Source organism: Dermochelys coriacea, chromosome 16, assembly GCF_009764565.3.
Source record: "Dermochelys coriacea isolate rDerCor1 chromosome 16, rDerCor1.pri.v4, whole genome shotgun sequence".
NCBI classification, from domain to species: Eukaryota; Metazoa; Chordata; order Testudines; family Dermochelyidae; genus Dermochelys; species Dermochelys coriacea.
In genome coordinates, this window is record NC_050083.1 from 15418727 (window position 1) to 15436150 (window position 17424).

The 17424-nt window shown below is 43.5% G+C and overlaps 1 protein-coding gene across 5 annotated transcripts in view; it reads right to left on the reverse strand.

Moving 5' to 3' along the window:
• The window catches only part of RAPGEF1 (Rap guanine nucleotide exchange factor 1), a 121345-nt gene that overhangs the window by 23915 nt on the left and 80006 nt on the right, over positions 1 to 17424 (reverse strand). For 2 of the 5 annotated variants that reach the window (XM_038374646.2, XM_038374648.2), the window contains 2 exons: positions 15944 to 16146; positions 12919 to 13077 (listed from right to left, as the gene is read on the reverse strand). In XM_038374646.2, the coding sequence (XP_038230574.1) occupies positions 12919 to 13077; positions 15944 to 16146 (362 nt within the window). The remainder of the gene's footprint in view (positions 1 to 12918; positions 13078 to 15943; positions 16147 to 17424) is intronic. The other 3 variants (XM_038374650.2, XM_038374649.2, XM_038374647.2) reach the window with 2 other exon arrangements.

Consider the following 17424-nt stretch of genomic DNA (forward strand, 5'->3'; position numbering starts at 1 on the left):
ACAGTAAAAGGTATTTCTAACAAAGGCACCTCTTTGTTGAGAGGCAAAACTAAAAGGAGACAGCATTATTTTATCATCCACATATGAGAGCTGGAATCACTAACTGGGACATCTGCCACGTTTTCTCTAGATGAGGCATGTTCCTTTTAGATTAGCAGGCTGCTCATCTTACTGAAGACAGGGAAAGGAGACAAATGGAAGTCTTCGGTCACTGGTGGAAAGGGAGATTCTGGCTATTTTTGTACAAATAATGACAAAAGTTGCACCCTGCCAATCATGTAAGCTGGTGAAGAGACACACAGGCATATAGATACCATGATGAGGAGAGAGGTATAAATACCTAGACAGAGAGAAGTATTCTGTGTGTATATTACTTTTCCAATGGGTTTACATGGGACATATACTTAAGAGGCTGTTTGCTGCAACCATATAATTTAACAGCTATTGTGAAAATTCTGCTCCATAGATTTAGAACCATGCAGAACACAGAGGAGAATGTCTAAATATTGTCTTCAAAGTTATGCTGAAAGATAGGTTAAGTTACAATCACAGATGCCATTATTCCTTTCCACTTGAGAAGTACTAATTGCCCTGAGGAGCAATGAACTCTACATTAAAACCAACCTCTTATTCAGTGGCTCTCAGAGAGTCTACTGAGGACGAGATGAAAGGAAATACACAGTCTACATGAAACTCTATTGTGCCACACATCCTTGCTTTCAGACTCTTGTCCAGACAGTACTGAACGGGAGTAAGGTGCAGGGAGTACACCATGCCAAGAGAGCTACAAGAAAACTCTCACATATCACCACCTTTGTTACTGGTGAGGAGTGCAGTCAGGATGACTCAAAAGCAGGAATTTAAATAATGAGGCAAATGAGGCTAAATCTGATGGTTACGGGTGTATTTTAAAATATGCACAGGGATGTAGCCAGGAAGCCCGAAGGAAGAATCAAGTCATCCAAAAAGCTTGGGGGAAGCTGTTGTACATCTTGCTGACAATGGACTTGAATGCACTGCATAAGCAGAGTACTTTGCTATGATTTTCTAGAAGTGCAAATGCAGGTTGCTGAAACCAGGCTGGATAGAAATGCTGCTACACTACAAGAAAGGGGCCAGGGGGAGTGATCTCTCAAAAATTTAAACCAAGCTTTTTTCCACTATCAGAATTTCAACAGCCCACCTCAGTGCTTAATAGATGATGCGTGAACAGATCATAAAAACGAAGTCCATCACCTGAAGCAGGGTGATAGCATTTGGATGTGCATGTTTCAGTCCTTAGCTTTATTTTTCATCTTTGAAACATTTAAATGTACAATGGCAGTAAATTCTAAACCAAGGAGAAATCAAGACATGCCTCAGACCAGGGCCTGAGTATTAAAGCTTTACCACTACAAAGTGATAATGAAACAAAATGAAAAAGTCAGTAGCTAGATTTTACCTTACTCCTTGAGTAGTTTCCCCTTCTTGTGTTGTGTGTGGAGCCTGAGCTAGTCTCTCTCTGTGCGTTTCCAGAGCCTAGACTGAATCGCAAGACACCACAGACAGGAATAGAGGGGGGTGCTTTGGAAACAGAGCTAAAAAGACTAGACCAAAAAAATAAAAAAGCAAATCCTTCCCACATGCATGTAGCTTAAGAGGAGTCCAGCTCCAGGGCCTGCTCTTCTCCCTTCCTGCCCATTTCTTTACAGATGTCAACTTTTGGTGTGGCCGTAGTAACATTGACAGGTCTAATCTCCATATTTACTTTCAGCTGTGTGCATAAAGGCTCCACTTTTATTCATTTTCACTTGCCTGGCACAAAACGCTAAATCCCTAGGAAGCCTCCAGGCTCACGACATCATTCTGGCTCAGCAGATTGATTCTGCCTGCCCTGTCCCCCTGATATTTCATGATCTCACTGGTGTTAGCATTTTGATAATGCCACATGCTCCGGGCTAGTCTTCAATTAGGAAGGGGAGCAATGTGAATGGGGAACGTGGACTAGCTACCAAATACCCACAATAAAAGGCAGCTCAGCTGCACTTTTAACACTGTGGTCATAACAATGGAATTTCTCTGCTCCAATTAAAGCAAATTTTCATCCCAACCATGACCTGTGTCCCAACTAACCCATCTTTATCCTCCTAGGGAGCATTCCTCAGGATGGACTTCCTGCTGCTACAGGGGACAGGAGACTTATACACAATACAATATATATAACTTTGCACTTACATAGTACATTTCATATGAGGATCTCAAAGTGCTTTGCAAAAGGCAGCTATTATCTCTCATTAGACAGACTGGGAAATGAGCACAAAGAGGATCTAAATGGTTTGACCAAGCCCACAGAGAAAGTTAGCGGTAGGGTTGGGAGTAGAAGCCAGGCCTCCTGACCTTCAATTGCCCTGCTCTAATTACTAGACAATGCTGAACTCAAAATTAGACTCATTTATTTCTACAGCAGAGGGGGTTTATGAACTAGCATTTCATCTTTGGAGATGAGCTTCAGAGTTGATTTAGGTAGCAAGTGTAAGGAAATTGGTAGCATAAAGCTAATCCATTTTGGACAGAGCAAAACATTCATAGTAAGAACTCAGCTTGCTGCTATGAAGGAAGCAGTGCAGGGGACCCTCTGTAGGCTGCTGTTAATTAACCTTGCCTAACAATTTTGGGATACTGGGTCTTTTACAAAACAAGCCAGCAAGGCCCCTCCTTTTTGCTACATTTCAGCCTGCCTGTGAGCAGCTCTGGAATTCAAACTATGCAGTCATGCTGGGACAAGAGCCAAGCATGAAGCATACTTTTAAAGGGGGAAAACACCCAGTGTTTGAATTACTGTTCCATATGGTTCCCATTTCTGCTAATCTCCAGCCTAGCACACAGCTGCAGCATGGGCTGCTACAATGACTTCAACAGGGTCTGAGCACTAGAGATTTCTCCTAGAAACAGGGCTCCTTTTTTAAAACCATATTGACTGGGAGTGGGGGGAGAGGAGAGTCCATTCACTCAACAGAATTGCAACAACAACAAAAATCACAGCTGAGAGTTCATCTTGGAAACTGGTTAGGGCTGGTTGTTCTTCCCATTTCTGAGAGGCTTCTGCAGGGTCAGCAAGACTTTGGCTCTGGCTGCATTGAGACAGACTCAAACTCCACAGATTTGCTTGCTTGTAAGCTGAATACTTCCAAATAATCTTCAGGGAAGCCAGAAAGCACGCAGTGTGCAACCTGAGCTTTTGGGAAGAGCATGCTAATGCCAGGCTGCCCGAAACTAGTACTGCTCCAGCACAGCCTCCCAAGAGGTGCTGCCAACTACCAGCACTAGAAAAGTTAGCACCAATGTGCAACTCTACCGTTATTCCCTAAAATGAAGTTCCGGCCCAGGTTTATTTGCTTCTCTCTCCTCACTAGGCATGGATGGGTGGCTACAGAAAGCCAACACAAGTGAAGTCCTAAACACATTCACACGTATATTCAGAAATTGTTTTGGGGAGGCAGTTTAATATTTCTGTGGTCCTCAATTAAATTAGGCCAGAGGAGACTATGACGTGTGCTGTGCATAACACAGGTATAAGGAATCCCTTCTCCCCCACTTGCATTCACATATCATCTGCCATTCTGGAGGCACTACATTGAGCACTGGATTTGAGTCAGGAGTGGTCTTATCTCACAAGGACAATAGGAAGCAAGCTTGCCCACACCTGAAAGCTTACCTGACACTAAAATCATTTCGACTCAGTGTCTTGTTTTTTGTGGCAGGACTTCAGGAATTGCATCACTGAATATTTCCAACTGTTTGCGTCGATTTTTGTCAAGGCTGCAGAAGGGACTGGGGGACACCACTGTTAAAACAACATCTTTACACCATTAATCTCCTCAGAGTCTCAGGGTGTCCCAGCGGACAGGGCGGCTATAAACATTACCTTGGATTAGCTGGCAGCAGATGAACCCACTATGCATGTATTGCAGGTGTGATGTTGCTCAACTCCTATTGGGGAGGTGTGACTACACACAGCAGCCAGGACAGGGTGTTTACAGGTCCCTGTTAATTGATGCTGAGATGTAGTCATCTACATCATAAATCCAGAGCTGGACTCAATTAATCGGCTGACAGAGCATTTACAGCATCAGTAGTCACACACACTGTTCGCCTTCCCAGCAACAGCCTTGTTAGCAACCCAGCTGAGTTTCCTTGTCAAGTTTATACCGACTCCCCTCTACACCCATCAGGTCAGCCAGAGCATGGTATTTTTAAAATATGAAGCTGTTACAGATCTTCTGATCCTCTCTGCTATGGCTAGTTCCAGACTGCATGGACTATTAGCTAGAACTGGACACCCAGCTTCCATGGCAGCCCCCCATGTTTAAAGAGCAATGGGCATTATACAAGGCTGCTGCGCCCTAGATTGTAAATGCACAGCAAAATACTGGAAAGAACTTCTTATCTCCTGTGGCAATACTGGAGCTCTAGTTACTCTTGGTAATGAGGACAGAAATGCTCTGACAGTGAATGGCTCCAAACTCTGCCACGAGAAAGGCAGTGGTCCCTTCTGCTTGAACATCTCTCCGCACAGCCTCTGCCCTGGCCACACAACTCACCTCACTCTTTTTAAATACTGAGTAGTGTAGCAAATGAATGGCCCAAGTTTTCTATTCCCCTGTGTGGGTGGCCTCCATGCTAAATTGAGAGAGGACACACAAAAGCAAAGCTCTACTTATCTAGAGCTGGGTTTCTAATGTCTCCACAAGGAATATATGTGATAAATAAAAACGTTTATAGGCCCCATTGACAGTGCTACAATCCTGGATTCTCTTTGTAAGTCTCATCAGCAGTGCTATGGTGCTGGTTTCTCTTTGCAAACACCATCAGCAGTGCTAATTTCACTTTCTTTTGAAAAAAAGAAAAGGAAGACTTGTGGCACCTTAGAGACTAACCAATTTATGCATCCAATGAAGTGAGCTATAGCTCATGAAAGCTTATGCTCAAATAAATTTGTTAGTCTCTAAGGTGCCACAAGTACTCCTTTTCTTTTTTGCGAATACAGACTAAACACGGTTGCTACTCTGAAACTTTCTTTTGAAGCTATGAGAACACAATCTGATACACAGACACAGCATTAATGGTTGCAATGTAAATACCACCACCAGACAGAGCACATAGCTTTTTAGAAGGCAGAGCTTGAGGCCCCTGCAGAGGAGAGGCAGAAATAAGACTTCTAAACTGGAATGGAGTTTATATAGCAAAAGAGGGCTGCACTTAACTATATCTGCTGAGCAAGAGGTATGGTTCCAATTTTATGCACAAAACTAAGCCACTGGAGGACGTGGTTTTCGCAGGCAAGACTCAGTGATGCCAGTATGTCACAGCACTATTAATACCATCCTGCAATCCTGCTGTGGGTAGTGGAAATACATATAAAAGCAGAAGGAAAACAAAACAGGAAAAGCAAAACAATGCTGAGAGATTGACAGGAGATTATATGCATGCAAATCTTTTTTCAAAGTAATGAGTCAAATCCCGTTTAAGTCACAAGTGAATGAACATGATCTAATTCTAGTCCCCAACAGATAATTTTTTGCACCACTGAACCACCATATCACTCTGCACAACTGGCAGTCTCCGCTCAAGACTTGAGTAGCAGAGAGTGTTGTAGGTCAGAACTGAGCTCTATGAGCAGAAGCAATGGGAGGAGCAGGGGAGAAATGTATACTGGATATGCCTGACTCTAAATTCTGATAGCTGAGCATACAAGAACATAAAGAAAAAAAAAAAGAACATCAGCTGTTGAGAATTTTCTGTGATCTTGCTCAATTCACCAAAGAACTTCTAGAAGTAGTGACAACTGAGTACTGAACTGCAGCATTTCCACAGAGAAACTATTTGCACCGTCTGCAAGAGCTGAGAAGCCAGTTCAGTTTCTAGAAAGATATTTGCAACTTTTCTCACTTTTAAAAACAATTAGAGAGAGGCATGTCATTTCTCCATAGTCAAGGATGAAGACAGTTTTCCATTAGATGTACATACAAGTACAAGTCTGCTGAACTTGCTGCAACTGCAAACAGACACTTGAGTAAGGAAAAACTACCCAGTGGTAATTGGATTTGTTTGAAGCCTTCCTGCACTGTTCAATGGAAAACACGCTGAGACACAGTGGTGTACCTTGTGTCTCCGTTGATTTCTGATATGCTCACCATTACTGTTCGTATGCATCATTCTCCAGCTGCCAGGAAGCAATGAGGCTTGAAGTCTGCCATTCAAGACACCAGCCCACCGACTTCCAGAATCAACCAAAGAGATGCTGAAAAAAGGACAATACCCACCTCCACAAGAGTGAAGGAGGGTGAACTGCAGGAGGAAGGAAAACTACAGCAATTACCAATTTCCTATTGTACACCTCCTTTTCTACCATCTCGCAACAGAAAACAGCCCAAAAGCAAGAGATGAGATTCCTTAACAAGACATTAACCAAACAATCCAATTGAGACTAGTCCCTCCAATGCGACTTGTGACCGTGACTCTCCGAAGTGTGGTAAGACTGTAGCAGATCCTTACGATATCAACCCATATTACAAACACCACCTCTGTGGGTGGAAGATCAGACCTGAACTAGAATTGGTGGAAAACAGACTTGATCCACTCAGGATCTGCCTCTATCCAATAAGAGCCATTACCCCTGCCACAAGTTCCTGCAAAGAGGGGCAAAAACAATGTTAGTGGTTAATAAAGGCAGATATTAATCCAACAATGGAAAAATCAGGCCTCTGGAAAACTGTTTCCCTACAGAACACATTACAAAGTATAACAGAAAGGGAGAAAATTCAATTCACTGAGGCCCCAACTAATGTGAGAGCTGGAACTGAAGAGAATTCTTCCCTCCCCTAGCAATGCTTCAAAATGGGGAACCCCTGGCCAGTTCAAACATACAGCTTCAGTGCTGCTCAAGTAAAAGGGAACTAACTCTCATCCCAGTCACCACAAAACCTTCATTATTCTGGCTGTAAAAGAAAAAGCCCCTACAAGCTGTAGCTTCCCCATCGTTCCCAGGCAGCCAGAATACTGGTTAAAAAAGGGCTGATCTGCACGCCTCCAAAGAAAAACAAAATCCAAACTCTAATAGAAACTAGGAGAGGTCCAGCAGGTTCCTTCAAACACTATAAAACCACCAAAGAAAAGGCAGCTCTTCCTACAAATACGCAGACCACCACTTCCTGCAAGAGAAAGGTCAGCATTCTCACTGACTTATGGTGTTGGCCCTGCTCTGAAGACTGTCAAATAGACCAGAGTAAAGGCTGGGCCTTAGTCTCTGGGTGAAAAAGCAATGCAAAAAATGCCACCATCAGTCAGTCAGTCACAGCATGCTCCTCAAGGAAGTTATCCCTCTCCACCAAACACCCATGGGTCCACTGGAGAGGTACTTGTCAGTGGTCTAGGATGCCCCTGCAAAAGTGTTGGGGGCAGGCACAAAGGTGTTGGGACAGAAAAAAATCCCCAGACACAGAAGAGGTGGCTTCCCTTTCTTGTGAACAAAGCCCCAGCTCTGGGAGACATCTGCCCTGCTAAATGGTACTGTTTTGGGAGGCTGCAGGCAAGCGAGCATTGGTACAATGAACAGGCATATCATGCAGCTGAGGTGAAGCAGGAGAAGAGATCCAGAAGGCAAGCTGCTGTGAAACTTACAAAGGGGAAGGGTTAATGAAATCCCGAAGGCTCTGTATGGAGGAAGGAAAAAGGGAGACTACAGCATAGCATTCCTCACAATTACAACCAACCAGCCTTACCCTGCAACAGCAGGGCCTCCCAACCCTACCTAAAGTGCTTACCTGAAGGGTCTGTGTTTGCAAGCCAACTTTCCTTACCATGGTGGGACCCCCAATCATGCAGCCCTGGTGAAAGTGGGAGGAGAACAGGAAAAGAAGGCAGGGGGGAAAGACAGCCGTCACAGACGAAAGAAGAAAAAGGTTCCATGGTCTGCCTGACAGGTAGAGTACCACTCTCTCCATCAGCAGCTAGGGCTAATCCTGACTAGGGTCAGAATAGAAGCTCAGACACAGACACATCAGTGGCAGCCTGTGGCTCAGATGTGAACCCTCCCTGTACAGCTGAGAAAAGGTTTCAGAAGCTTTGTCCATTTTCCCCTAACGCATTTCAACATCTGCTCCATTTGCAATCAAATGCTGACGTGGAACCAGGTCGAGGAGCAGGGAAGACAACTGACTAGATGGTGTGGCTCAGACACCTGTTTGGGTGTCCATTGCTTTCTCCTCCTTTTCTGTTTATCAGATGAGAAACAGCCGTGAATAAAGAGGAGGGAGATTAGAGCTAGGGAGTCCAAGTGCACTCCTTGCTTCCAGGTTACGGTGCCACAGACACAGGAGGAAGTGGATAGGTGCTGATGCCTTTATAATGGCCACGAATAAGGATTCTGCTCTGTCAAGACATTGTCTCTGTAGGTTTCAGGGTGAAGCGAGATCCCTCAAGGGGGAATTATGCAGGCAAAGCCCACAAATCCCTGAAGGAGACTCTAAAGGATCCACTTTTCTTTTGTAAAAGAGGATGAATTTAGACAGGGTTAGCAGTGAGACAGCACCGTTGGTGAAGAGATTGAAGCACTGCACAGGAACATTGAGTGAAGTCAAACCTTCACTTGCCTGAAGGCTTGAAAAGTCTGACATCTGTTCTGCTGAACTCATGGTGAATCAGGCTGCTCACCCAAAGGAACCAAGTGAAAGAGAGACAGGGGCAGCAATGGCCCTCAAGCATACCCTATCTCTAGGCTTACACCACCACTGCCCTCACTTTCCTAAAGCAAAGATTCAATCTGGGTGTTAGGTCAGTTCCTGGGCTCTTACGGTTCTTGTCTAGCCTCCTATTCTGGAATGTCATTTTCACTGTACCATGTCCAGTCTTCTTCAGTGCACTTGCACAATCATGTTGAAGGCAAACAGCCTTTTATGCCACATAGTTCATAAGGACAATACAAACAGAATCAACATTTGAATAATGCTACCAGGGTTGCAAGTCATAAGAGCAGACTTCCACTTGCACAGATAGGCATTGGTTTGTCTCTCCAAGACGGAATAAAAAGCCCCAAACCTATCATCCAAACTCTCTGAAAAGCACACTCGCAGAAAAGCTCACAGTAAAAAATGCTCCCCTTATGAGATTAAGTGGGGAGGATTAGGCCCAGATAGAAGCAGTGCAAGAAATTCGGCCATCCAGAATGGAAAAGAGGAACCATTCGAGGTGTTTGTACAGCAGGGTAACAGGCTCAGAATAAAGAATGGCTCGTTGAAGAGAAGTGGTGAGTGTATATGTGACTGGTTACAAAGGAGACAATGATGATTTCAAACCGGGAACCTGTGTTAAGGGGAAAAGTCGGCTATTAACTAAAAAAAAAAAAAAGAGGATTTTCATAAAGAAAATGGCTGAAAGAGGTATTTTTATACTGGGAAAAGGACTAGTGGGCAGGATTGCTATGCTTAGAGGAGTTGGTACAGTGATGCCAATCCTTTATTTAGCAAGAGACCAAGCTATTCAAAGCCAGTTAGGAAGCACAGAAAAGCAATTCCTTCATGTGGAGCTCCAAGGCCCATGAACTCAAGGTGTAGTGACTCCCGGATAGCGGATGATGAGATCTGCAGCTTTCGTGTGGCCTTGCAGCTAAACCTTACAGATTTGTACAGGGATGTGTATTCCTTTTGGATTTGCATCCTCCCTTCCCTTCCCAGGCACAGACACATGAAGAGAAAAACTGTTAACCAAGGCAACTCTTAGTGGATGGCCTTGGTGGGGAGATTGTGATGAATTGCTCACATACTGCTAACGGGCAGCCGTTTCATTTCTTTATTAGGTTTGACATCCTGGTATTGATGCAAGAAGGCTTTGCTTCATGTATAGAACAGATAAAGATTAATGTAGGGGATGGATCATTTTAAAGGACTTGATAATCGGCATTGACTATTTGGTACATAGGAAGCTGATTCTTTAGTTGTCCTGTGTGTGAAAGGTTTGCTGTCCCAAGCATTAATCCCTGCTGAGACTGATGGGCAGCCAAGGTTTAATCCTTTAACAGGTTTATTGTTCTTCCAAGTGTTCTTTTAAGTGGACTTGCTGTGAGTAAACAGAGGAAGAAGGAGGGCAACAGGATGGCAGAGTGAGCAGAACAGGGCAATTCACTTGAAAATATTACTACTGCAGTTCACATTCCTCACAGGAAAATCCGTGGAAAGGAAGGACTGGAGAAGTCCCCTTAGTCAATGTCCATAAACAGATTAATAGAAGGTTTCTAGCACTTCTGTGTCCCCACGAAGGCTGTTATCCTGGTAATGATCCAATTCTCTACAGCTGTTTCACATCTTCTCTTATTAGGGGCATGAAAAAACCATGAATGTGAAAATCTGTGCATTGGTGTAAACCACCCTTGTGATAGTCACGCGGGACGGCCGTGAAGTATGTAAAGACATTGATTTTGTATCTCAGAGACAAAGGGGCACTCAAAATTAAAATCTCATTTCTCCCTGAAAACTTTGTACCTTCTTCAGCCATGAGCAACAACTAAGATTATTACAATTCACAGGCACTAGTGAGAAGAAAGGTGATATTCTGCCTTTGACAGCACTTTGTGTATAGTCAGTTTCACTGTTCCCCCTGCTCTAGCTAGTTAGTTTCTTCCTTACTGAAAAAAACCCTTAAAATCATCAACAGGGGAGCAGAAAAACCCTTAAAATTAACCTCAAGTTAACAGTGTCTATTTAAGGTCAACTAAGATGGTTTTAAAAATAAAACAAACTGTTTATATTTTAAAATTGTTAACCAATCATATATAAAATTGATAAAAAGAAGTCCATTTTAAAAGTAAACTGTAAGGATTTTTACCTGCTAAGATCAGGTCCTTACAGTGCTGTGTTTTGCTACAAGAGTCAATTCAAACAGAAAGCAGTGCAGGGTTAAAACACAGGACTACAAGTCAGAACTTGTAGGTTCTGTTCCGGGCTCTGCCACTTGCTCACTGTGTGACTTAAGAACACAAGAATGGCCCTAATAGTTCAGACCAAAGGTCCATCTAGCCCAGTATCTTGTCTTCTGACAGTGGCCAGTGCCAGGTACCCCAGAAGGAATGAACAGAACAGGTAATCACTGAGTGATCCATCCCCTGTCACTCATTCCCAGCTTCTGGCAAACAGAGGCTAGGGACACCATCCCTGCCCATCCTGGCTAACAGCCACTGATGGACCTATCCTCCATGAATTTATCTAGTTCTTTTTTGAACCATGTTATGGTCTGGGCCTTCACAACATCCCCTGGCAAGGAGTTTGATGAGTTCCACAGTTTGATGATGCGTTGTGTGAAGAAATACTTCCTTTTATTTGTTTTAAACCTGCAGCCTAATTTCATTTGGTGACCCCTAGTTCTTGTATTATGAGAAGTAGTAGACACTTATCTACTTTCTCTACACCGTCATGATTTTACAGATCTCAATCATATCTCCCCTTAGCCATCTCTTTTCCAAGCTGAAAATCCCAGTCCTATTAATCTCTGATCATATGCAAGCCATTCTATACCCCTAATCATTTTTGTTGCCTTTTTCTAAAGCTTTTCCAATTTCAAATATATCTTTTTTCAGATGGGGTGACCACATTTGCACACAGTATTCAAGATGTGGGCGTACCATGGATTTATATAGAGGCAAGTTACTCTCTCACTAAGTTTCTTCCTCTATTATTAGAGGATTCTGATACTTCCCTATCTCACGAGTGTAGATATTGGGAGTTTTAATACACTGTTTGTGAAGTGCTTTGACACCCATAAGCATAGGGCATAGTGTCATCAACAACTTTCGCAGAAGTGCAGAACACTAAAGTCAGGTCCTAGTAGGTAAGAAGATATAATTTTCAAATATTTTGTTGTAAAATCATTGTTTTAACAATTTTAAGTTAGCCCACATATTGTCTAAGCATTTTGAACCTCCAAGAGTAGTCTGTAACTTATAAAACAGCTAGATCACCTTAACAATAGCCTATTTTCAGGTGTTAATTATAATTCTCATAGTTGTGCAGACAATAGATCACGACCACATAATTTTGCATACATGGAACCTAATACTGATGAACCATTTGCTGGAATCCCACAGTCAGACTGAGGGGAAACATTAACTTCATTAAAATGAATGTTTCTTTATTATTGCTGCTATCTAATTTAAGCATTTTATCACAAGTTTAAACAGTGCTCTACAGATGGTCCTTATTTTGATTTAAATCATTCCCTGCTTGCTTCGAGGTCCTCCACCCAAATTGCTTATGAGGTGCTGTAAAGTTTAGTCACACCCCCTTCACTCTTCAGGGCACCGGGTATATTTACTGAAGCAAACAAATATCGATCTCGTCTGTGACTACAGATATTTGATGGGAATTAGACAAGGAGAAATGGGAAGGGAGACTGGCTAGAGGCCACTTCCTGGAAAAGAGCAAAGAGCCAGGAGCTGCAGATGCTGTTCCATGCACTTGAATGGATCAAACTCAAGAAAGAGACAGCCTCTCATTATCTCTCCAAAGGCCAGATGCATGAAGCAGTATTTAATTAACTAGTCATCATCACTGCATTTATCTGGAGAGGTCAGAGTACTTCCCAGTGCCACAGTGCATTGCTGTGGGGGATTCACAGCTGAAGGAGTGTGCCATTATTACAGAAGCCTGGTCTTCTTCCCTTTTCCCCCACCCTAGCCATAAATACACACAAGACACTCAAAGGCCAACCTCCTCCCAAGGCCATTTAATCAGATTCAACTGGGATTTTTCTGACTATTACCAAATGCATTCAAAAGCCCAAATGAGAGCCTTCCAATTTACCTGGCCCTGGGTCAATAAATACAGAATGTGTGCAGGAGCATTTTACCAGCACAAACACACACATGATAAAGAAGTGCAGTTAGTGACTCACCGAATGCACAGGAAAGGAGCTGTGCCGGTTGAGAAAGGAGTTAGAGACGGACATACTGAGGCCCTGAGTGGCACTGGTGTCCTCGGGGGTGAAGGGCACTTTAGTTTGCTGGACACAGTAGGAGACAGAAGAGAAGGAAGAGGCAGCACAGGAGGCCTGCTGAACAGGAGAAAGAAAGCAAGAGAGGAAACAAAGAAAGCAAGCACAGAACAGGCTATGAATAAAGGGTGAGAAATGCTATTTTTAAAACAAGGCATTTAAAGTGCTTACTACACAAATAGCTACTTGGGCAGTTCATAGGACCAAACCCCCATTCTGAGCCAATCACACTGATGCATGCTTCTGAGCTCCAAGAGACACTGCAAAAACAATTCAAATCCTCTTATTTAACACGTCCCTTAAAAACAATTCCCCCTCCCAGCTCACTCATGCTTGGCTGCTGCTTAGGTGCACAGGTGAGCTCTTCTCTACTGCCTTTCCCTGCATAGCACAGGCCAGAGGAGCTCAAAGAAGTGGGCACCCACTAGCAGCCACTGCCAAGCAGTGGAACTGGCTCTTGCTTCCAGATGTTAGGCAGGCTGTTTCTGTGGACTGTTTACTTTGTCAGCCACGGCCTGGGAACTTGGGTCTCTCCAGCCTGAGAGATGAGTCTTCTCGGGCACTGTGGGGGATCCTGGGTCAGACATAACTTTCAGTGTTTTAAGATTTTCATTCCAAAACAAAATTATATCCCAGTTTCACAAGAGGGAAATACTGTAACTTGAAGTATCAAAACATACCACACTGACTATTCTAGTGTACTTGTATAGGGGAGAGTCAGTCATTCAAGATTTCCGAATCTTCTGTACATTTGACGTGTCTGGAGGATGCTAAGCACGATGGCTATTTCTGGCCCTTCTCCATTCCTCAGCTCAGACTCTCTGATTTTAAGTACAAATGCTTCAGTGATCGGATTTGAAGCTTACAAAGAAAGGATTTTTTCAATTTTATACAGAGGAGTTCATCCAGCAAAACTTGCTGAATCTCTCTGGGCAGCCAGAGCACATCCACTGCAATGGGTTTTACAGTCCTTGTTGAATGAGCCATCATCTATTTGGAGAGTTCAGCATTACCACTTCCCAAATGAATATATGTGAGGCTGTGCTTAAGGAAACCTCTGCTTCAGGCAAACCTCTAGCAACACCCTTGATGATATCACCTTGCAAGGGGTAAAAAAATGCCCAGAAGGCAGAACCATGATCTCTTGGCCAGCCAGATTATTATTAAAGGGCAGTACAGATGTGGTAGAACCTAAAGGAAATGCTTTGTTTCTACTGGCTTAAATTAGGAAAAGGGGGCAGAATTCCCCTACTCTAACTACTAGAGTGTTAAATAGCTCATATGCCCTGACTAGAGATCCATATTTTACATAGCACTTCTCATACCAAAGAATCGCAGTGTACCTTTATAATCCATCACTGAAATAGGGAGCTGGTGGGATGATGAGTAAATGGGACATGACAGCAACCGAGGAGAAATTTTACCACATATAAAGGGCATCCCTCAGCTTAGTGTCCTCGCAAAACAGACAGGACTTTGGGTTTTAAGGTCTCAGTCAAGGAGCCCCACACACAGTAAAACGGCATTGCACTCAATTTGTCTCCTTGGAAGGACAAATTCACCCTGCTAGGTTTTAAGCTTATGGTTCCAGGGAATCTAGATGCTTCGAACCTGCAGAGTGGAACTCTCAGCCTTCCCTTTGATGGAGAAAAATGCACTGGGAAAGTCAAAAGTCAGCACAGATAAGAGGTGAGGAAATACGCCAATAGGGACCAACATGAACAATTCTTTCACGCAACATGGAAGGTAAGCATCACCTCTTGAAGGCCTGAAGTAAACTTGTCCAGTTAAGCAATAGCACTGAGGCCCATTCTTTACCATTCCTCCAGGCTGCTACTAAAGCTGCAGCAACAGGAATTAGCTACTAGGACTCAGGAACTGTTTTTTCCCCCCATACTAGTTTGTTTGTTTGTTTGTTTTTTTAAAAAATCCCTGAAGTGAGGAGGCTGAAGTAAAAAGAGGGCACTATGAAAAACATTTTGAGAAACCCACCCCAAAAAACCCTGGGTAAAATCCTGGCTCCGCTCAAGTCAATGGCAAAAGTCCCACTGACTTAAATGAGGCCAGGATTTCATCCACAGTGTTCAAAACGGGCGTTCAAGCCCCCACGGCACCCACACAAACATGCTCAAAGTGCACTGGCTGTGTGCTGAGCACTGAAAGGGCAAGATGAATGTGGTGGGTTTTTCTTTCTAGATGGGTAAGTGGAATTCCTGTTCTGAAGCAGCAAAAACCTCAAGTCAGATTCGATCAGAAAAAGGATAAGTCCTGTTTTAAAGTAAGCCAAAATGGCAGAGCTGGCACTGGAATGGCTCCCCAGCTCCTTGTGAATATGGAACAGCAGGAGACTATGGGGAGTACACATGTTTGTTAGAGGTATCGGCCACATTAGGGCTCTTTGGCACAATCTTTGTTACAACAAAGTATACAAGGAGCAACTAAGTGTAAATGGTTGCTCCTAACCAGTTTTCTGACCACTGGCTGAGAAGTTTTATCTAAGAATGTGCAATCTGTAGAACGGTTTAGCTATCACAGATGTCAGGAAAAGTTATTGTCTGGACTGGCCACTGTGTTAGTAGCAAATGTGATTAAAGAGGAGAGTAGCCAACACAGTTTCAACCACAGCGTAGGCAAGGCCTTTGATTCTCAATTTTGGTTTTTCAAAGGTCATGAGGAATGCTCTGAATTTGAGGGTTGGAATGGAGAATGGTGGTTAAACTAGGTCATGCAAAATGTCTGAAAAAACACATTAACTTTAGGTTTCAGGGCGTGTAACCCAGGTAATGTAAACATAAAGACATCAATCCAGACCCGCAGTCTTCCAGGAACACAAGCAGCAGAGAGTGAAAAGAAGGTCACCTCCCCAAAGCTGTTCCTAGAAGTCAAACACGTCTTTGTTTGGCAGAATATGGAGGGTGTCACTCACCAGCTGTCGCTGTTTTGGCGGAAGGGCAGGGGGTGGTGCCAGCTCTTGTGACGAGTCTGTGCTGCTGAACGAATCGTTGAACCCATAGACTTCCATGAGGTGCTTGTTTTTCTGCTGGTAGATGTGTTCGTTCTGAGGTGTCTGGTAGAACATGGATGGCTGTGGCTCTGAGTAGTCTTCCATAAACTGCAAATATGCCAGCACTGTAATACAAATCAGGACCACACTCATTGCTGTTGACCAGTCCCCACACAGCCTTTTCAGTAACAGAATGAACAAGTGGGCAGGATCCTCCCCCATTAAAAAGCAAAACCAAAGTACAAATGGACAGACTGCACCTGTTATTGCACTTTGCTTCAGGAGGGTGAACAGAGCCAGTTTGTCAGGTTTCCCCATATGAGGCCACATTCACACTATGGGGTCTACAGCAACACTCCTACAGTGCCTTAGCTCTTGAGGCTGCAAGCCTGTAATGTAGATGCAGATTACAGCAATGGAAGGGGTTTTTCCATCACTGTAGTAACTCCACCTCTTCAAGCAACCATGGGTAGATTGACAGAAGCATTCTTCTGTTGACCTAGCTGCATCTACACCAGGAGTTACGTCAGTATAGCTATGGCGCTCAGGAATGTAGATTTTTAAGCACAAACCAGGCCTAATACAGTGACCTGTTCCCATTGTCTGAAAGCAGCTGTAAACATCATCATCCCTCAAGAGGGGGCATCAGTTGACACTTCATTAGGATTAGCACTCCAATTGTCTGATCAGCTGTCTCCCGTAAAGCTGGACAAGGCCCAGTTTTGAGTTTGCTTCTAAGCAACCATGCTCCAAAAAGTTGCACTAGTCTAACACTAACCTGTGCCAACTTGCTCCAAATCTCGGGCCAATGGCTATAAATATTTCTAGAATACGGAGGCTTAGGTCTTTCTCTATATCACTATAGACACTATAGCACTGTTATCAGGTGCTATCACCACAAAACAAACTACCTTGATATCCAGAATTATATAGAGGAAAGGGAAACCAGACAGCCTGATAACTGGAAAAGAGGATTTAGATAACAGGGTCCGGACTACTACATGAACTTGCCAAGCAAATCTGGCTGGTGTGAGACTGGTGTTTTACTCGCATTCATTTTTTATTTTGGGCCTTTTCAATGGCACTGTCAGATACCAAGGAAAGTATTTTGAATATTTATTATGGGGCATGATTTCAAGTGAGATGATTATCCACTATCACTTTCTTCCCTGGAATTGCCTCCGAAGTGAAGTACGTCTTCAAAGGACGTCCACTTGCAGCATCAAAGAAAATATATTTTCATGAATTGTTTTTTAAATTCAGTAAAAATATTTTATTCGGGCTTAAACAATTCCATCATTGCAACAGTCTGCTGCTGAATGAGGAACAGATAGTGAAACTGAGTAGAAATCAAACCAGCTAACAAGGCAGTTTTTGCCTTCCCAGCTGAATGAAGTGCAAAG